This window comes from Ochotona princeps, chromosome 16 (assembly GCF_030435755.1).
Source record: "Ochotona princeps isolate mOchPri1 chromosome 16, mOchPri1.hap1, whole genome shotgun sequence".
Taxonomy (NCBI): Eukaryota; Metazoa; Chordata; class Mammalia; order Lagomorpha; family Ochotonidae; genus Ochotona; species Ochotona princeps.
This window is the reverse complement of record NC_080847.1, coordinates 22587908-22609834: the sequence shown is the minus strand read 5'-3', so window position 1 is coordinate 22609834 and position 21927 is coordinate 22587908. Positions and strand designations below refer to the sequence as shown.

General features: G+C 48.2%; 1 protein-coding gene across 1 annotated transcript in view; it reads right to left on the bottom strand.

Moving 5' to 3' along the window:
• Positions 1-2208: 2208 nt before the first annotated feature.
• AMFR (autocrine motility factor receptor) overlaps positions 2209-21927 on the bottom strand; it is a 41663-nt gene continuing 21944 nt past the window's right edge. The window contains exons 7-14 of the mRNA XM_058673990.1: positions 21042-21175; positions 20113-20223; positions 14422-14612; positions 12420-12523; positions 8996-9130; positions 6318-6401; positions 3283-3467; positions 2209-2573 (exon numbers count right to left, since the gene is read on the bottom strand). Coding sequence (XP_058529973.1) covers positions 2426-2573; positions 3283-3467; positions 6318-6401; positions 8996-9130; positions 12420-12523; positions 14422-14612; positions 20113-20223; positions 21042-21175 — 1092 coding nt within the window. The 3' untranslated portion in view covers positions 2209-2425. The remainder of the gene's footprint in view (positions 2574-3282; positions 3468-6317; positions 6402-8995; positions 9131-12419; positions 12524-14421; positions 14613-20112; positions 20224-21041; positions 21176-21927) is intronic.

Below are 21927 nucleotides of genomic sequence, written 5' to 3'. Positions count from 1 at the left end.
CTGGCTTTCACTGCTGAAGGCCAAGTTCCAGCAGCTTGAGTGTGGAGCACAGGGGTCTGAAGGGTACCTGCTCTCCAGGCCACGCCTCTTCCCAAGCCACTCCCACCAGCGGCCTCATTCCAGGCAGAGAGAGGCAGGAAACCTGCACTACAGCTGTCAACTGACTTTCAACACTGGTGCTGGAGGACAGAGCCCAAAGAGGAAGACGTAGGAACCTTGTCTCTGGCTATACACAGCCCTTCCAAATTTCCTGCAAAGGAGCCAAACTGGGCTCTCACTAACCCTCTGGTGAGTTCTGTAGATAAAACCAACATGTTGCTTTGCCGCCTTATCTTTCTTCAACCATGAAAGGGAAAGGCCAAATGAGAACAAGCACAGTGGGGCACAAGCTCCAGACCCCAACATGAGCCAGCTCCCCCCACCTCCAGGGTGATAACAACTCCATTCACATGCACACTCTGGGACTCTTCTCCCACAGCAGCCCCAGTGGGAAACCAAGAGGGATGCAGCAGTCCCAGTAACCTACACAAACACAGCACCCTGACCCATAAGAGCCTCAAAAGTCCTAAAAACAGAACTACAACCAAACGGACAGACGGAGTACAAGGGCAGGGAACCCATCCCCTCCAGCAACTGCCTCTGCCCTCAGCCCATGCCAGCTGCATCTCAGTGCTGCAAGCAGGCGCCTGGGAGACTTCAGGGCAGACTCCCTGGTCACTGTAAGCCCCATAAAACATCCTTCCCCCACCCCCAGCACTGCCATAGTGTGGTGCTTCAGGGTTCCCACACCCTCTAACAACTTCCTTTCTACAACTTCATCAGCGGCAGAATGTGCGATTAGTAGCGTCCATCCCCAACGTGCGTGCCACAAACAACAGAATCCAAGAAAGCAAAGTGGTCACTTCTCCCCACTTACCGTTTGAAAGATATTTTAAAAACTGAAATACTAGCATGAGGGGAAGAAAAACCCAGCTCTGCTTTCCTCTAATCAAATACCAGGAAAACCCAACCCCCCAACTCCAAAGACCCCTAGCCAAAGTGGTCCCTACAAAATCAGATTCAGTCTTGGCCCCTGTGAAAGTGGCTACCTCTCTCCCAGTCACACACAACACACCAGAAGAGTTTGCCTTTTATTATTATTATTATTCTACAATGAAAACAAATAGCTATGCTCTCAGCAAAAAAAAAAAAAAAAAAAATCTTAAAAAATCAAAGAGATATACTAACAGCATTTCAAGGTAAGGCTTTTGAAAGATTTATTGAAATAAATTACGTCTGCCTAAATATTTGCCTACCATCCTTTTCTCAATTGTCAACATTCTAAAAACTTTCAGTTATGTAAAATAAATTTAACTTTGCCAATCATTTTAGATAATACTGGATTCTTCCCAAGAGGACTACCATAAAACTATGCTTTCAAACATTAAAAAATCCAATGGGACATAAAACTGAACTATGTAACGTATGATTGTGTGTTTCAAATCCCGGAAGTGAACTGCCATGAGGAAACTAAAGATTCAAGACCCGGGTCTGCTCCAAGGTGTGTGGATTCAACTTTTCACCTTTCTAGGTCTCACTAAGCAACTGGAAAGTTGTTACTAGAATCAAGGGCCCCGGAGAAAGGTATCTTTAATTCTTCAGGAAAGCCCTCCCAAATGCACTCCCCATAGCCAGGCCCATGCCTTCTCTAAACACCAAATTCATGGGCTTTGGCATTGCCCAGTGTGCTTGATCGCAGCTTGCTGTGTCCCCCGTCCCATGTCCAGAGGGACAGGGGATGCGGAGGGCAGAGGGACACAGGTCCACTTAGGACTTGCGGGAGCACCAGAGTTAACGGAAATAAAGCCAGCCGGGAACCGGGGCTCAGCAAGTCCCGATGTGGTGGGACAGAAGGAAGTCCCTTCTCACACTCTGGAGACCAGGGCCTGCCCCTCCTTCGCTCCAGGCAGCCAACCCAGGGGTTTCCCAAAATGCCCTGCGGGCTCCGGGGACCAGGAGCCCACGGGCCTGGCCTCCTCACTGTGACAGCTGCTCATGCTGTGCGCTTCCCTGCTGCTCCTGCAGCCTGCCCACAACAGGCGGCTTCCTGCCCGATGGGGAGCAAAGGACGACGAAGGCCCCTATGGCAGGCAGGGGGCTGATCACTTCCTCCTGACCTTTCCCCACCCCAAGAAGTCCAGTCAACGCCAGAAGACATCGTGCCTACAGTTAACAATGTGCAGTGTTTTTAAGGGGCAGAGAAATGTCACATAGAAAGTATTACAAAGAAGGATTAAATCTGTCAGCTGTCCAAACACTAGTAAGACCACATGCTTTGTACAGCGGCAATGCAGTCGGGCCCATGGCGACGGGCGGCACTGGGCAGGCCTCTTCCGGTCGGGCACAGGCTCAGAAGGTGGTAGCCGAGGACGGCGCGGTGGCAACGCTAGGAGGGCTGCTGCTTCTGGAGCCTTCGCTCGGCGGCAGCGGCCAGCATACTCCGCCGCAGGGCCACAGGGTCAGAGGACGGGACTTCAGGGGCCAGAAAGCTCTCTGCAGCTGTATCCTCTTCAGAGCTTTTGTTCAGGAAGCGCCTACAAAACAAACACAGTCACAAGAGAGACGAGGGCCCTGGTGCACAGGCAGGCTGCTTCGGCTGCAGCTGCCGACAAGGCCACGGGGCTCGGAAGAGGGGACCATGCTCTCTGCATGGGTGGCAAATCCCTCTGCTACCCAGTCCACCCTGCCAACACCATCAGGACAGAGAGCCCACCTGAGTGAACCCCACTGGCCCTGGCCCCCAGCACTGAGAGAAACCTCCTTACAACTTCTCATAGCCTGCCCTGCCCGCTGCAGTGGTGGCCCAGATGGGTGGGCTGCACTCACAATTTTGTTTAGACACTAGGCAAGAAGGGTACCTTGGGAGCTGGACATCAGGCCCAGGCCAGTGCTGACTCCTAGGCCTCAGCTTCCTCTGCTACAGGTCTACCAAATGGGTCGAATAATGCAGACCCGTAACAGTGGTTCTAAGCATTAAAATGCAGGGCACAGAGGACACTGGGACACAGACGGCTGTCCATGCTGGTGTCTGAATTCGTCCACAGGGACATCTGACCGCCCAGCCCACCACACGTGTAGTCAGACTAAGCTTCCCCAGAGCACTGAAATTGGAGATGTCAGGAAGCAGGTAACAGCTGTCCCGTGTTTTATCTGTTCCAGCAGAAGAGGGTCTAGAGGCTAGTGACCCTCAGCCCTTGGGGTTTACATTGGCCTGTGCCCACCAGGGCTGCAAAAACCACTTACTTCCGAGCCTGCTGGAGGAGGTCATCCTTGCGCTGCACTAACATGCGCTGTCTCTCGTCGGCCGACTTGGAAAAGCGGCTCCCACGAGCCTCAAAGTCCTCCACCTCGCCAGGCTCTGTGTCAGCCTCACAGATGTCCAAGGTCTCCTCCAGATGAGGACCAAGGTCCAGGGGCACTCGTTCTGTCTGGACATAACAGCGACCAGGAAGCAGCCGTGAGCACAGGCCCTCCCTCCCCGCCAGGCTGGCCTGTGTGGGGGGGGAGGGCTGCCGCTGGGCAGGCAGGCAGGCAGGCAGGCAGGCCTCTGAGCCTGTGTGCGAGTTTAAACAGAGGGGGACAGGCTGCTCCCATGAGAGGTGTTTGTTCAATGTTGGTGAAATAGGTAAATCTTTAACAGTCTCAAAAACACAAGCATTTCCAAAATCATATGAGTTCTTAAAAGACAAAATTAGTCACTAGTCTGGGCATTTTGATTCTATAAATTGCCCAAAAGATTTAAAAAATATGGTTGAATATTAGCATGTCACAATATTTTCATTTTTCTATTTTTAAAGGCAGACAGACAAAACAAAGAGATTTCTCCATCCACTGGTTCACTCCCCAAACGCATGTAACAGCTGGAATGTGGCCAGGCGGAAGCCAGAAACCCCGAACTCAGTCTGGTCTCCTACGTAGGTAGCAGGGACCAAATCACTTGGGCAAGCACCTACTGCCTCCCAGGGAACTCACTGGCTGGAAGCTGCAGTCAAAGTGAGCAGGACTCAAACTCAGGCAGTCTGACATTGGATATGGGTATCCTAAGATTTTATCTTTTTTTTAAAAAAAGTTTTTATTTATTTAAAAGGAAGTTGAAGAGACTTTCCATTTGCTGGTTCACTCCTCTAAAAGGTTTCAATGGTGGTGGCTGTGCCAAGCCAAAGACGGGGGCCTGGAACTCCATCAGAGTCTCCAATGTAGGTCTGTCTGTAAGAGGGGCCCAAGCCACCCTCTGCTGTCCTCCCAGGCACATTAGCAGAGAGCTGGATCAAAGGTGGAGCAGCCAGGACATGTGAACCAGTGCCTATATGGGATGCTGACATTACTGCACGAATCTACACCTCACTGGACTCTGAAAGCAGGGTCAAGCAGGTAAAAGTAAAAGCTAAGTATTTTAAAAGACCAGATGGGTCCAGCACAGTAGTCTAGCAGCTAAAGTCTTTGCCTTGCACACACCGGGATCCCATATGGGCACTGGTTCTAATCCCGGTGGCTCCCACTTCCCATCTAGCTTCCTGCTTGTGGCCTCGGAAAGTAGTCAAAGATGGCCCAAAGCCTTGGGACTCTGCACCTGTATGGGAAACCCAGAAGGGGCTCCTGGCTCCTGGCTTCGGACTGGCTCAGCCCTGGCTGTTGTAGCCACTTGGGGAGTGAATCAATGGATGGGAGATCTTCCTTGCTGTCTCTCCTCCTCTCTGTATATCTGACTGCGATAAAAACAAAATAAATCTTAAAAAAAAAAAAAAAAAGACCAGACTATGTATTTCCTTGTATGACGTTAAGATACATGATGCTTTCTTGGTTTTGGCTGAGGCTCTGGAGGACAGGATTATACTAAGGTACCCCCAGGCCCTTAAGCCCCGCCCCTAGGCGCACATCAGCGACAGGTCAATGAGCTGCCCGCCTCTAGGCCATGGCAGAGCTTCGCGGGGAGTGGCTGAGAAGCAGGCAGTTTCGCTGGTGTGTGAGGTTGTCTGTCACCCACTGCCACCTCTTTGTGCCTTCAGCCATGCCCAGGAGGAGGCTCTACAGAAAGAGCCTGTGCAGTTAGAAGTGTATCCCCCAAAAGCCTATGAACACAGGGCCAGGGGCCTGCACACACCAGGCAATCCAGAAAATAGATTCCAACTTCACACCAGAGGGCCAGGCTCTGACAGCAGCACCATGTGGGCGGCCTGCAGGAGGAAACCGGTCTAAGGCTGAGACAAATAACTTCACCCAGAAGGACCCCTAGGAGGAGGGCACAGCGGGCATGCGCAGCCAGCCCAGGGCAGCAGGCAGTGTACTTGAGGAAGTCTCTGGGACCAAGTGTAGCAAGGGGACAGAGCACATCCATGCATACCACACATGCGCGTACATACGCTTGGGTTGCATCATCCCTCCCCGCCTCCCCACAGGACCTAGGGCACTCAGCCTAGGGCTGGTTGGTGCACTGAGGAATGTACCCCTGCCCCAGGCACAAGGCACAGATGCTGCTCTTCAGGGTAACCAACCTGAATCCCCCACAACGGGTATCTAGAAATGTCGGGTTCCCCAGATATGCAGGCTACCCCCATCCCTATCCAGCACAGGAGATCTTGGTCTTGCTAAAGAGATAGAAGCACCTGGAACTCTTGGATTAAGACACTGGGGAGAGAGGAGGGTAGGAGAGTAACCCAGTGGCCTGGACAGCTGGCCCGGGGGCCCTTGCCAGGTTTGCATGGGTCCATTCTCCCTGACAGTCCTGGGCCCAGCTACTTCCAAGCTCCTTGTGTCCACTCCAGCTCACAGTGGCAGAACTGGCCTGGGGCAGCATAAGGCCTTTCTATCCAGGACATGACGGCAGTCACCAGGCAGTGGGTTGCAGGCCACATCACGATAGAGCTTGATTTTTTAACCTTTAAGGACACAGGGAAAGGTCATTTGGCACAGCAAGTTAAACCACCACTCGAGGAATTTGCATCACATATCAAAGTGGTGTGGATTCAAGCTGGCTCCACTTTCTACTCCAACTTCCTGTCGATGAATAGCCGAGAGGCAGCAGGTAATGCCTGGGTCCCTACCACCCACATGGGAGACCGTGATGGTAGTCCAGGCTCCTGGCTCTGGCCAGATTCAGCCCTGGCTGTTGGAAGCACTTGGGGAGGGTGCCAGCAGATCGGAAATGGGGGAAAAAAAAAAACCTTTGGAGATGAACCCAGCACCTGGTCTTCTGTACTCTTGTCCCATGTCCCACACATGTAAGGACCACAATCCTCCTCCACAGCCCAGGTGCTGTCTCCCTGGTGTGTGGCTCTCACCTGAGTGGAAACTTCGCCCTCCTCCAGGTCACTGTTTGGTCTCTCCACAGGACTGGTCAACGCAGGCCGCATGCTGTCCGACCGCTGAAAGAGATACAGGATGACCAAGCAGTCAGTTGAAGGCGGGGGATCCCCTAAGTGCAAGGTAAGCTGCAGTGCCTTGCACACATGACAACTTCCCTAGGGCATCAAAGAAATCAAACTACCATGAAAGCTAACAGCAGAAAGAGCCCGCAGCCAGACAGAGAGCCTCGTCAGCAGCAATAACTAGCAGGAGTGACTCACACCACGGACAGTAATGTCAACAGCCATGCACCCTGCCTGACACTCAGCTCTACAGCTGGAACCGAGAACCATGCCTCATCTTCTTCCTGATACCCTATCCACCAGGCTTTGTGCTCACTCCCGTTTTCAGCAATGTTACAGAAGCTCTGGGTAGCGATCGTGCCCCTTTCATTCTCACCTCTCTATCCCTGCTGCTTAATTTCTCTACTCTGCCTCAGGACTTTGGTCACACGAAGTAACTATCACCTCCAGGGGCAGCCCATGGCTCTTCTCTGGGGAGGGATAATAAGGTTGACACTGAGGCCTGGTGGTAGCCTGACAGATGGAGCTTAAGTCATCCACGGTGGCAATGTGCCCCCCAACACCCATCACTGATGGCCTTCCTTCCCCATCTCCAGCCCCCTCCTGCTGTCAATCAGGTCAGATTGCTTAGACCAAGGAATCACATTTCCTGTTTTAGCCCACTGGAATTCAAAGTCCTGTTCAATCTCTCTTCAGAGTCTCACATGTTTGAGTTCTATGAATAAACTTCCATTTATTTTTTTTTAAAGATTTATTCATTTTTATTACAAAGTCAGATATACAGAGAGGAGGAGAGACAGAGAGGAAGAGCCTCTGTCTGATGATTCACTCCCCAAGTAAGCTGCAATGGCTGATGCTGTGCTGATCCGAAGCCGGGAACCAGGAACCTCTTCCAGGTCTCCCACATGGGTGCAGGGTCCCAAAGCTTTGGGCCGACCTCGACTGCTTTCCCAGGCCATAAGCAGGGAGCTGGGTGGGAAGTGGAGCTGCCGGGATTAGAACCAGCACCCATATGGGCTCCTGGCGCGTTCAAGGCGAGGACTTTACCCACTAGGCCAGGACGCCGGGCCCAAACTTCCATATATTTTTGCATACTGAAATCAAATATTTGGTAGATTATTGTTGATCATATAGAAATTCCTTGGTCCTGCCAGAAAATTATCTATGTTAACATCTCTTATATTCATGAAAGAAGGGGGGAGGGCAGGCATTTGGTTTACAGTTAAGATGCTATTGGGATGCCCACCTCACAGACCAGCATGCCTGGACCTAAGCCCCGGCCACGCCCCTGCTCCAGCTTCTGGCTACCATGCGCCCTGGCAGGCAGCAGCAGACCAAGGCTTCAACTCCCTGCCTCTCATGCGGATTCCTAGACTGAGATCCAGGCTCCCAGGTTTGGCCAATCCCAACTCCTGAAGGCATAGGGGGAGTGAAGTCATGGGTGCAAGGTCTCTCATTCACTGCCTCTCAAATAAATACATTTTTAGAAAGTAAAAAGGTTATATAACGGATCGGGAGATCTTTTAGAAGAAAGTGAAAGACTTTTAGAAGAAAGTCAAAAATGGCACATGTGAACTGTGACTAATGGAATATCACACCAACGTGCAAAGCCAACCAGGGCCAGACGGCATCATTTCCTATCACAAGGGACCTGCAGATGGCAGCCCTGCTGTCAAATTCATTCTTTCCCCCATTTCTGCAAATAAAGTTTTATTGAAACAGTTTTTCTTTTTATTATTGAAACAGTTTTGCTCATGGATTCACATACCAGGCAACCTCAAAAAAGTTAAGGAAAATGTGTATTTTAAAAAACCTACATGGGCTTGGCACGATAGCGCAGTGGTTAAAGTCTTCGCCTTGCACGAGCCAGGATCCCATATGGGCGCTGGCTCTGATCCCGGTGGCCCTGCTTCCCTTCCAGCTCCCTGCTTGTGGCCTGGGAAAGCAGTTGAGGACGGTCCAAAGCCTTGGGACCCTGCACCCGCGTGGGAGACCTGGAAGAGCTCCTGGCTCCTGGCTCCGGATTGGCTCAGCTCCAGCCATTGCGGTCACTTGGGGAGTAAACCATCAGAGGGAAGATCTTCCTCTCTGTTTCTCCTCCTCTCTGTATATCCGCCTTTCCAATAAAAACAAATAAATCTTAAAAAAAAAAAAGCTACAAACATATTTCAAATTTTTTCCATCCAAGCAAACTGATCTTTTAATTTCACTTTTCCATGAATTTTCTGAAGTGCCCACATGCTAGCCATGGTTGTCTGAGTTGCAATAGAGACAATGATCTGAAAAGCCTAAAGTATTTACTGTCTACCTTGTTACAGAAGAAGATTGCCAACCCCTGTGCAGCAGCTGGTGCTGAGCTCCTAGACTGGCCAGGGCAGGCTGATCCGAGGACTACAGCTGAACAAAAAGTCACTCAAATACCTCTGTCCCCATCTTTAGTGGAGTCTCATTTATAATGTGGGGACAGTTTAGGGAGTTCATCTGTATCATATCACAAGTGAGATCCGTTTAGTAACTAGGAAAGTTAGTTCGCAGTATGCTGCCTCTGTGCAGATGGAATCCACTTGCCAAGCTTACAACCCCAGCTTCACCTGGGTCGGAAAAGGGACTTGAATCCGTCCTTCTAGAATGTTGTCTGTTGTTATTTCAACAGAGCGTGTCAGCTGGAGGTCCTGCAGCACCAGGTGATACGGAACCTGGGGAAACATCTCTTGGATCTGATGAGCCTGCAGGAATATCAAACACAGATGGCAAGCCGTCACTCCCAGCAGGTACTCACTGAGGCCCATGCGCAGGGCAGACCCGTCCAGTGACTGGGACGCTGTGCCGTGACAGCATTGAGGACACCCCCTCTGCTTTGCAGACCCCCTTCCAATCATCTTTCCAGGATGCCCAACAGGCAGCTGGGGACAGCAGCAATCCCACAGTCAATGCAGAGAGCCAGTGGCAGGCCAAACAGGTCAAGCAGAACACTTCCATCTTGAAAAGTGGATATATAAATTCGTTCTCCTTAAAGACAGAATTCCTAAAAGGAACAAATTTGATTCACACGAACAGTCAAGCAGAACACTTCCATCTTGAAAAGTGGATATATAAATTCGTTCTCCTTAAAGACAGAATTCCTAAAAGGAACAAATTTGATTCACACACGAGAAAACTCAAGTACATCATGTTAAATGAAAGAAGCCGGACTCAAATCTCACTGCATGATTCTATCTGCATGACATCATCTGGTACAGGCAAAACTGGAGGGACAAAAAAATTGGTAAGCGTTTACCAGGGGCTAGGGCTGAGGGAAAGAAGGTAATGCCCAAGGGACCCCACGGAACTTAGGAGTAAGGGGAGTGCAGCTGTTCCATACCTTCATCATGGCAAGGGGTACACATGTGTCTGTGTTGAACTAGATACAAAACAGAGTACATTTTTTTTAACTGAACATAGATTACATCACAATTTGAAGAGGGAGGGGAGACAATAAAGAATACAGTTTCCTGGGGCTGGCGCTGTGGCACAGTAAACTGATCTTCCACCTGCAGCACTGGCATCCCATATGCGCATCGGTTCATGTCCCAACTGCTCCACTTCCAATCTAGCTCCCTGCTTGTGGCCTGGGAAAACAACAGAGGATGGCCAAAGCCTTAGGACCCTGTACCCACAAGGAAGACTCAGAAGAGGATCCTGGCTCTTGGCTCAAGATCTGCTCAGCTCCGGCCGCTGTAGTCATTTGGGGGTGAGCCAATGGATGGAGATTTCCCTTTCTCTCTCTCTGTAACCCTGACTTTAAAAATCTAAACAAACAAAATATCCTCTCCACTGTTTCTTGAATGATGCCCAAGATGCATTTCATTAGCCCAAAGCTTTTCTACCAAAAATCCCAGCAAGTTAAATAATAGATCTTAAAAAACAACAACAGGGCCCGGTGGCATGGCCTAGAGGCTAAAGTCCTCGCCTTGAACACACCGGGATCCCATATGGGCACCGGTTCTAATCCCGGCAGCTCCACTTCCCATCCAGCTCCCTGCTTGTGGCCTGGGAAAGCAGTCGAGGTCGGCCCAAAGCTTTGGGACCCTGCACCCATGTGGGAGACCTGGAAGAGGTTCCTGGTTCCCGGCATTGGATTGGCGTGCACTGGCCCGTTGCGGCTCACTTGGGGAGTGAAACATCAGATGGAAGATCTTCCTCTCTGTCTCTCCTCCTCTCTGTATATCCGGCTTTCCAATAATAATAAATCTTTAAAACAACAACAACAACAACAACAACAACAACAACAAACCAACCCACATTGATCCATTACATTAACCATCACAGTACAGGAGGAAGAGCCTGCCAGAGAACTGGAAACACTCAACTCCCAGGCCCAGAACGGTCATCTGCCTACTACATCTGATGCTTAGGGGGTAGGTGACCACGTGCAGTTTCCCAGCTGCCTTGCCCCCCCAGACCCCCAAAGAACCTGCCCTGAGCTGGCTGCCCTCTAAGGCCATCCTGCCACCACCACGCTGCTCTTACTTTCCACTGATCACAGGGAAAGTAGGAGCTGTAACCTCTGTTGTGGCTGCCTTTTTACGCTGGCCAAAAGCCAGTGGATTTTACCATCACAACTGTCTTTGAGGGCATGGTGTATTAACTTAAAACACATTGTGGTGGGAGAGGTATGAGAACCTTGTCAGTTGCACCATGGAAAGCCTGTATCCAACTCAACAGCAGCTGCCTTCTTCCTCCTGGTCCTGCTCCACCAGCACTCTGGTTTCCTAGTCAGGCACCTCCTGTCGGGAATCCAGCAGCATCCGTTAGTGGGACTAGCTTGTCTCATGTGATACAGCATCCTCAAGGTTTGCCATACCTGAGCCTATGACAAGGCTCTTTCTTTAAGACCACGTAACATTCCACTGTTCTGTGCTCACCATGTTGTCTGTACCCATTCATCTCTGCTTGCTTTACCTTTATGGCTAAGAGTCACTGCCTGCTTTTTAAACCAAGTCACAAAATATGAGTCTGCAGCTCCATCCACCAATACCCACCAACAACAACTCCCCTCCTGCTGCAGCTCCAGCCCCATCCTCCACTCAAGGACTTTCTTCTTTTTGTCAACTTTTCTCTTTATTCCAAACCACTGGACTCTGTCCCTCCAGAGACCACTACCATTCATATTCCAAAGAAGCTTCTGACTGCAGGGGAAGGTCCAGGTTGCAACTGGCAAACAAGTGAAGGTGCAGTGCTGACAGCTCCAGGCAGTGGAAACTCACTCCCCGTGGCCCAGGAGCTACACCAGATCCCTGCAGTGAACACTCGGGCTTCCAACGGGGGGAGGAGAAAAACGAACCATTGAAATTTCCAGATCTCTCTGCTCTGCTTAACAAGGGTCAGCCCCCAGGTAAAACCAGCTAACCAGAGTCTAACCTTCCACCATGTTGTCCATCTACTTGGACTGGGCGAGGGAAACAGCCCATCCCAGCCAACTCTAGCTGTCTAGGAGGGAGACGCCTGTCCTCCTGCCTCACCAAAAGGAAAGGACAAAGTATCTGAACAATATCCTTAAGTCAACAACATGCAACATCTCAATATATGCAAGCATGCACACTCACTCCAGCACACTTCCTTGTTTCTGAGTAGTAAGTGAGGACAGGGAATCAAAACCTCAACTGGTAAGCCTCATGTCATTTTAATAAGAAACACTTGGTTCACTCCAGTCAATCATTGTCCCCAAAATATTCTGAGCAAACTCCAGGAGCGTCTCAAGGTGGGCTGGCAGCAGAGAATGAGCCTTGGGGTGCTCACAGGTGAGCTGACCTGCCATAGAAGGAAAATGAAGCTGCCTTCCAAACTGGCTTCAAAATTTAAAGCACGGGAATTTACATGACCCCAGTGAATTTTTTTTTTTTAAAGCCTTTAAATATCCTGCTATCCTGCCAGGAAAAGTAAAATCAACAAGGTTCACACACACTAAACCTGTCTGCAGACTTTCACTCCCTCCCCAGCACCAGCTGTCTTCCTAGAGCGGTCGGTGGGCCTTACCATGGCGTTCAGCTGCGAGTTGCTTGCCTGCGCGATGCCGAGAATGTTGGTGGTGTGCATCACTTCAACTGAGAAGCTCGGCAGCCAGCTCGCAATCCGGGACCCTAAAACAGAGGCGACGCCAGCACACATTTTAGAGACGCAACACTGTCCCTGCGTCATCTAGTACCAGCCCTCTGTAACAGCGGCTAGCATGTGGAGGACGGACTTCCTGCAGGACCGTGGGTGCCAAGTGTCTCCCTTGGGTTAGTGGTCTCCCACAGGGTCCTGCCTGTTGTTATTTTCTTCTTTTCAGAAATATGGCCCTCATTACCATGGTCCCTGATCACACCAGATAACTGGGTGACTTACCCAAGGTCAAGTTTAATTATGATGTGTAGCCATTCTGTCACCTGTCTTCCTCTTCCCAGGGGCTCCTGACTTACCCTCCAATGCCCTCACCACAGAACAGAAGGAAGAGGTTTCCATGCCTCCAACGACAGGCGAGTTTCTGTTTCTCTCATTCACACTACACAGAAACTACTACTCATTTCCACAATTACTTTTATGATGTATTTTCTCCTTATTAATCTGACTTAAAGATCTAGGTCTGGGGGCAGGTATTGTGGCTGAATGGATTCAGCCAGCAGTTGGCACACCCACTTCCCATTCTAGAGTGCCTGGTTGGAGTCCTGGCTCTTGCATTTCTGACCCAGCTTCCTGTTAGACATCCCAAAGGCACAAGATGGCAGCTCAAACGCCTGGGGTCCTGACATGCATGCAGGAGATCAGAAGTTACAGGTACCTGGCTTCAGCTTGGCACAGCCCTGGCTATTGTGGGCATATGGGGAGTGAACCAACAAATGGAAGATCTCTCTCTTTTTCCCTGTCACTGTTTTTCAAGTAAATAAAAATTTAAAAAAAAAATCTTGGTTTAATGACCCAAAATCATTTTCAAGGAGTTCAACAGCACTGATTTTCAGAATGAAGGCACCCAGAAGCTGGCTGCTGATGCTCTTCTCCCAAGCAAGGCGGAGCACAGACCACGCCGAGTACCAGCTGCAGATGGCTCCTGCACACCTGCCCACAACAGAGAGGCATGTGGCCATTGCAAGGCCTTGTCAACCGAAATGTGCCCATTATAAGAAAATAGATGTTGCACATACTTAATTGGGAGAAAAAAAGTTGATTTTGAATTTTTAAAAATGATACATTCTAAAGTAATAGACTGTACAACAGGCATCTGCTTTTAAGATCTGCTAATAAATGTCAGAGAGCCTTAATTAACAGCCAGAAAGCCAGTGCCCTGGGGTGCTCTCAGGGATGTCTCCCGCCAGCTACCACTCCCGTGACACTCCATCTTCAGAAATGCCAACCTGAACAGCACTCTTCCCAACAAAATTGTGGGAATACTGTTTCATAGGAGTAATCAGAATCAAGAACTCAGGAAATCCAGTAGTACTGTAATGGATGAAAATCAGCAGCTCAAAGTAATTAATGTCCAGAAGCATACTGGTCCCTGATGGAATGTCTGTGGCCTTAGAATTTTAAATATGTATTCTATTATAATTCCTTTCAACAATACTTGGGGGCAGAACACTTCTATTTTATGGAAAAAGCAACAGGCTTCACTCAGATTCTGCATCTGGTACTCACTAGAAGGCTATCCAATGATGCTTTTTCTATATGCTCAATACCACACCAGTGCAGTAAATTATTACCCAAGGTTAATTATTGCACTAACTGAGCATGCTCCATGCTCCTTGAGGAGATCTCGACTCCCACTCCACTTACACAGACCCAAATGTCCGTAGCAAAATGTCTCGCATAGAATGATCCCTCTGTTCCTCCTATCTGCCTCCCTACCTACTCAGGCATCTCCCCATCCATCCTGAATACTTCCAATTAAATTGAAATATAATATTAAACTGGTGTGGACAAGATATTTATAATGAACAAAACTGCATCCCCTTTTGAAGAGAAAACCCCTTGAGTACAGTTCTGGAAGTAAAACCCAACTAACCATCGAAGTGGAAGAAATGATTGTGCTGGTTTAAGCGAGGTCTGCCTTCAGCTGCTGCTACAGGCACCAAATTCTCATCCAGGTTCTCGCCTTGATGGTCTTCCCTGACACGATTGTTGTCAGCGATATTGAGAGACATTCTGCATGTTGGACAGGAGGTGTCTTGTTCTAGCCAGGAACGGAGACAGGAACTATCAAAAAGTCCAAAATAAAACACATGAGCATTCTCAGTGGTTCCACAGCACAGTTTGTGCCAATTCACCCAAAGTACTCTGCACATAGCAAATGTGCTCCAATTTTACTTTGTTTACCGCCCATGAAGTTCAAGTGCTGAGAAACACTTGGAGACCTTACTTCTTTGCTGTACCTGAGTGAATACTCAGATACTTCCAGCACGCTCTGCAAGAACATTCTTCATCATCTGTAGCTATCTACCAAGCTCCTGGGAATGACCCCTTTGAAAAAGCATAGCTCGCCATCTTTCTTCCCAACTTTATTTGGCTTCTTACGAGTCCACATAGCTGAATCTTCTGACAGCCTGGCCCGTCCTACCTTTGAGCCCTCTACTCCAATGCTCTTTTCTTCACGCCGCCTTAACTGACTTGTGATATGATGTTAACCTTGCTTTCATCTTCAAAACTTTGACTTCAAAGATTTTATGTGCTCACTAGAGCTCCTCTCCTTCTAACTCACTTTTCCACAACTATCTACATAATTCTCTTTCTCTCTCTCTCTCTCTGTCTCTCTCTCTCAAGATTTAATTATCTGGTGCAATGGCTCTCTACTGGCTTATTCTCCACCTCCAAGGGCCAGCACCCCATATGGCCACTGGTTTGTGTCCCAGCTGCTCTACTTCCCATCCGGCTCCCTGCTTGTGGCCTGGGAAAGCAGAGGAGCAGGGCCCAAGATCTTGGGATCCTGCACCCATGTGGGAGACTTGCAAGAAGCTCCTAGCTCTTGGCTTTGGATCAGCTCAGCTCCAGTGGTCACATCCACTTGGGGAGTAAACCAGCACACAGGGGATCTCTATCTCTTTCCGTAAATCTGCCTTTATATATATGGGATGCCAGTGCTGCGAGTAGAGGCTTAGCTTGATAAGCCACCATTCAGGCTACTATGCACCCACTTTTTCAACAAGCATGCTGCCCTCCTCATCTAGCACATCCATAACCACCTCTTTACATTCACCACTCAATTTTCTCCAACCTCTTCTCTGCATTCTGCTTTCTCTTCAAGGTTAAAAGCCATTTTTTGCCCTCTCCTAGGTGATAATGCCCTGATTATGGTAGATATTTTAGAAAACACAAGTGTGTATTAAAGGGCCTGGTACCAGAATGAGGTAGAACGTGTGCGTGCTGCCCCAATTCAGCTACTAACTAGCCGTAAGACCCAAAAAAAGCCTTTCACTTCTCTAAGCTAGTCTTTCCCCTAAAAAAAAAGATGAAGGCTTCACACAGGGGTCTCAAGGGTCCTTTCCCATTTCATGAGAACATTTCTAAGAACTCAGGGAAGCACTGAAATGCCCTATGTCTTTTGTTTGTAAATGATACTTCAGGTAACAACTTGCCCAGAGTCCAGGATGAAGCTACTTTTACCTATCTCTGTATCTGAAGAATAGAACACTAGTTCCAAAATCACTTAATTTTGTGTGTATGTGTGACCAAGTCTATCACATTTTGAAATGATAAACTACCTGTAATCCTGTTTCTGATCATCTGTTTGACTAAAGTACTGCATTTTTAGAAAGTCTACTTTCCCTTATGGAACACCCTTCTATCACAGCACTACAAATCTACCTGCTCCTGGCCCTCTAACAATGCTATGCTGACAATGACACACTTTTTCATAAGCAAATCCAATTTTATTTCAAGACAGCAGATAACAGCAGCTGAAACTCAAACATGAGTTCAATCAGTTAGATATATTTGTCTATATATTAAAAAAAAAAAAAGCTAGACTTCTACAACTGAAAAAGCAAACTTCAGAGAAAATATTTTTTCCTCACAATTTTAATGCTATTCATGACTCCTGAGTGCAACTGAAGATTCACTGGCCCGTGTGAAAGGTGTCACTATGGCAACAACTGGCCAGCGAGCATCTGCTGCCAGCCAGCCAGATGACCAGCTTCTTCCACACATTCAGATGAATCTGCCTCCATTATCCTCACACAGTGCTACTCCCACTCTAACACCAAAGAAACAAAGTAAAACAAACCAAGACAATGGCCGAACAATGAGGTGCTCCCTCAACCTAGGGCAGACAGCATTTGCACAAAAAAAAAAAAAAAAAAAGGGAAATTAGAAAATATTTTGAGACAAAAGAAAACCAAAACAAACATAACCAAAAGTTTTGAGGCACAGGGAAATCAATGCTCAGAACCAGTCTCATAGCTAAAAATGCTTAAGAAAAAGAAAGGAAGGAAGGAAGGAAGGAAGGAAGGAAGGAAGGAAGGAAGGAAGGAGGGAAGGAAGAGGCACTCAAATTAACCAGACAGAGCTAACAGATTTGTATTCTGAGAAATAACAGTCAGAACTGTTGGGGCTGAGGGTCAGGGGAGACCAGGATGAGGAACTACTGCAGAATGAGTTCAGCATTTCAGTTAGGAAAGGTAACAAGTCCTGGACATGCAGGGAGGTCAAGGTTGCAGAACCACAAGGATATGATCATATTTCATGCCACTGACCTATAAACTTCAAAATGGCTAAGACAGGGCCAGCAGTGTGGCACAGTGGGTAAAGCCGCCACTGTCTGCAATGCTGGCATTCCACAGAGGCACTGATTCATGTCCCAGTGCTCCACTTTGGATCCAGCTACCTGCTAATGAGCCTCCACTGCCTCCGCGCCTGGCTTCTGGCTTCAGCCTCGCCCAGCCCCAGCCACTACGGTCATCTGAGGAACGACTCAGCAGGTGAGACTTCTCTGTGCAGGTGTGTATGTGTCCCTCTTTCTCTCTGTAGTTCTTTCAAATAAATCTTTTTTTAAAAAGTGGTAAATTTTATGATATATATTTTACCCCCAAAAAATTATTCCTGAGAACTATCACTCAGAAACCTAACAAAACCTATCACATCAGACACACTCTACACCTGCTAGAATGCCTGCAGGAAAGGGAGCATTAATACTCTTCTTGTGACACCACACTCTCTTTCCAAATGCAGGTTCAAGTCCCAGCTATTCTACTTCAGATCCAGCTTTTGCTAATGTGCCTGGGAAGGCAGCAGGTAACTTCTTCAAGTGCTTGAGTCCCTACCACCTTTGTGGAAGACTAAGATGGCATTCTAGTCTGAATTTGCCTGGTCTACTCTTTTTTTTTTTTTTTTAAGATTTTATTATTATTGGAAAGCCGGATATACAGAGAGGAGGAGAGACAGAGAGGAAGATCTTCCATCCGATGTTTCACTCCCCAAGTGAGCCGCAACGGGCCGGTGCACGCCAATCCAATGCCGGGAACCAGGAACCTCTTCCAGGTCTCCCACATGGGTGCAGGGTCCCAAAGCTTTGGGCCGTCCTCGACTGCTTTCCCAGGCCACAAGCAGGGAGCTGGATGGGAAGTGGAGCTGCCGGGATTAGAACCGGCACCCATATGGGATCCCGGTGTGTTCAAGGCGAGGACTTTAGCCGCTAGGCCATGCCGCCGGGCCCACCTGGTCTACTCTTTTGGAGAGCAAACCAGAGGAAAGCAGACCTTTTAGTCTGTTTCTCTCTCTGTTACTCTGCCTTTCAAAATAAATAAATAAATCCTTAGGGAGGAAGGGCTGGTTGGGCAGTGCTGTGGCATGGCACATAAAGCCACTGCCTGCAATGTCAGCATCCCATGTGGGTGACAGTTCGAGTTCCAACTATTCCACTTCAGATCCAGCTCCCTGCTAATATAACTGGGAAAGTAGTGGAAGTTGGCTCAAGTCCTTGGGCCCCTGAACTCACGTGAGACTCTGAAGAAGCTCCTGGCTTCAAACTGGCCCAGCTCCAACTGCAGCCAGTTCAAGAGTGAACCAGTAGATGGAAGCTTGCTCGCGCTCGCTCTCTCTATAAACTCTGCTTTTCAAATAAGTAGATTTATTAAAAATTAAAAAGAGGAAATCACAAGTATTTGTGAGAATGTAAAGTAACCTGGAGCTCTCACCACAGCCGCCGAGGGTGGGTTCAGTAGCGTGGCTGCTGAGGAGGGCAGGACATGGCCCCTCAGAAGCCTCCCCACAGTCGCCCTAGGAGCCGGCAACTCCACGCCTGGCAGTCATAAGGTAAAGACGCACCAGAGAGCTGCTGGCATCCCATTCACAGCAGCATTTTTCTCAACAGTCGAAAGGTGCAAACAACCCAAGGTCCAACCAGCGCAGGTTGTACTTACTGCACAATCATTCACTTTCCACCATGAAAAGCAATGAAGTAGGATGTGTGTGACAATGGATAACCTCAAAACCAGCATGCTAAGTCAAAGAAGTCAGTTATAAAAGTTACATATCATTTGATATCTTTTACATGTATTGCCCACATGGACAAATCCACAGAAACAGAAAGGTGACTGGAGGCTGCTGGGTAAGAGGGAAGCGAACAAGAGTGATTACTTAGTGTGGGGTGGACTATGGGATGATGAAACGCAAAGCTTTAAAACCAAAGGAGTAGTGGCTGCGTTAACACTGAACATAATACGCTCAACGGTACACTTTAAATGACTAAATGTTTGTTGTTTCAATTCCACCTCAACAACAACAAAAAAATCAAACCTTAAAATATAATCATATACTTGAAAATATTTTTTTCTGAGTTAAAACACTCTTATTCTTCCTAACTAGCCTCCAAGCTCCTCAGACATAAGTTTTTTGAGAATATGTGTAAATTCTCTGCCTTCCCAACCTCCACAAACAGCACCACTATATATCCACTTGCATGAGCTGAGAACCCTGAAGAATTCCTGGCCCCTCTTATTCTCTACTTGCCTCAGCCCATATACCACACTGTCCTCACCTTCCTAGGTGTGTCCACTTCTTTCCAACTCCATTTCATCCTGTTGTTCAAGTTACTTTCAGAACACCACTGAACTGCAGGGGCAGTTACTAACTGGTTCCCCTGATCTCTTCAAGCTGCCAATCACATCAGCTGGTCCCCACTTTACCCCTTCTGCTGCACCCTGCCAGCTTCTACCTCAGCAGCCACCTCTCTCACACAGCAAACAGCCCAGTGTCTCTCTCTCTCATATATATATATGAGACCAACAGCAGAGTCTGTGTTAGAATTCTGCATAACAGTCTGGTCCTCTGCACGCTTTGTTGGGCCTGCTTGAGCCCCCATGGCAGCCCACTTCTGGGGGATGTGTTTACATGCTGCTGGAGGGCAGGTGTAAAATGCAACACTGCATGTATTCTCTCCTTAGCCAGGGAATGAGGTGTCTGAGAACAAGATTTCCTCAAAATGCTTTCTTTTCAATTTTACAAGCATATTTAAATGCAGAAGAAACAGGAAGAGAGCAAACACATCTAGAACTTAAGATGGCCAATTGCAGGTGGGCAGCCCTGCAGCACAGGGAAGACCCTGAGGGATAGGGAGGACTCCCCAGGCCAGCAGTGTCAGCAGCAAGGCCAGCCTGAGGCACCAGCCCCGCTCTCTGCCAGGATGTCTTGCACACAGCTACAAAAGCACCCGCATGCCCTGAACACACCCCTGGTCCCACACGGCCCTTCAAGAGGCTCCTACTTGTGGAAAAGATGACCACAGGGCAGTTTCCTGGCAGCCTGCATGGAGTCCCAGCAGATGGCACAATCATCATTGTTGACAGCCAGTTCCTCGGGAGTTGCAACTGCAAATCTATAAGAAACAAAACATGTCCAGTGGCAATCTCCGTCTATTCCCTCCCCACCCCACACACACTCCCAGGTACCACAACACACACACTTGACCTGGAGAAGCAGTAATGTGTCACAGACATTATGCTCAGTGAAACAAATGCTGATAATCAAAACAAACAAACCTGATATTTCTTTATAGTTCATTAAAGAGCAAGTGAGAAACTTAACATACACTGAAAACAGCTTTGTCTTAAGCACAGCTCCTATTAGTATCAACTTCAGGGAACGTTTCTGGGGAATCAGAGGAACAGCATGCCAAGAGCCAATGTACACCCTCAGGGTTAGTCTGCCCTCAGCTGCCAAGCAGGAGCCCCCTTCAGAGATGCTTGGCTCATGTTTCACTGTACGTGTGCAGGTGTGTATAAACATAATGAAAAGAATACTTGGGACCCGCCTTCAAAAAGTACACAGAGCACAGGCTCCAGCAAGCTTCCCTTTGAGAACAGCACTGATAATACAAACCAAGTACTGAGCACCAAGTACCCACCCCGCAGTTCTAAGTCCAGGTTATTGTCTCACAAGAGCTTCCCTGAAGGTTCCTGAAGTTCTGTTATCACCTCTGTTTCAGAGACCATGTAACTTGGACACAGGAAATTAACCCACTGCTCCAAATCACACAGCAATGAAGTGGACAGCCATACCCTGTCTAATTCCAGAAGCAATACCCTTCACTGTTCTGGTAACAGTTCACCAAAGTCAGTCCTGATGTGGCCTGGGATTTGTTACTGCTAGAGAGCTAAAGGAGTCCCCTGGGTGCCATCCCATGCGTTTACTGACCTGGCTTCCATGTTCCCAACGACCCTCAGGTAGTTCTTGTGCCGACGAATTCGACGCTGAACCTCATGAAACAGGTAACGCAGCTGCATAAAGATGACCAGGCTGGCCATGGACAACCAGATGTTGCCAAATAACTTAAACAGGGAAAAAAGGAAAGAAAATACACAACAAAAGTGAATGTGAATTTGTCAATAATAACAAAATGGTATGAACAGCACCTCTTAAGTGTTGGTAAAAATGAACTAGAACCATCTTTTAGAAATCATCTTTTAGCAGCTTTTCCAGAGAAATCAATTTGGAGGTCAGCATTATGGTGCAGTGTAGACTAAGCTGCCCATGATGCTGGAGCTCAATACGACTGCTAATTGGAGACCTGGCTGCTCTACTTCTGATCCAGCTGCCTGGCAATGTGCCGGGGAAAACAACGGAAGACCACATGGGCCCCTGCCACACACAGGGGAGGCCTGGACAGCCTTCCTGGCTGCTGCCTGTGGTCTAGACTAGCCTTTAGTATGGTAGCCACTCTGTGAGTGAACCAGCAGATGGAGTTCTGTCTGTTTTTCTCTCTCTCTCTCTAACTATATCTTTCAAATAAAAAAAATTTTAAAGGATAGTAATTTAAAAGCTTTATGCGAAACTATGTCCATCAACACAACTAGTTTATAAATGGAAGTTGATTCCCTAGCGGAGGAACAATTAGGTGGTGAACTACTGTAATGCATCATATAGTCATTAACTACATTTACTAAGAGAAATAGAATATACAAATATATAAATATCTATAAATAAATACTATATTTATAGCCATATCTTTATTACAAGTATATGTTGAAACAACTGGGCCTGGCGCAATGGCATAGTGGTTAAGGTCCTTGCCTTGCACATA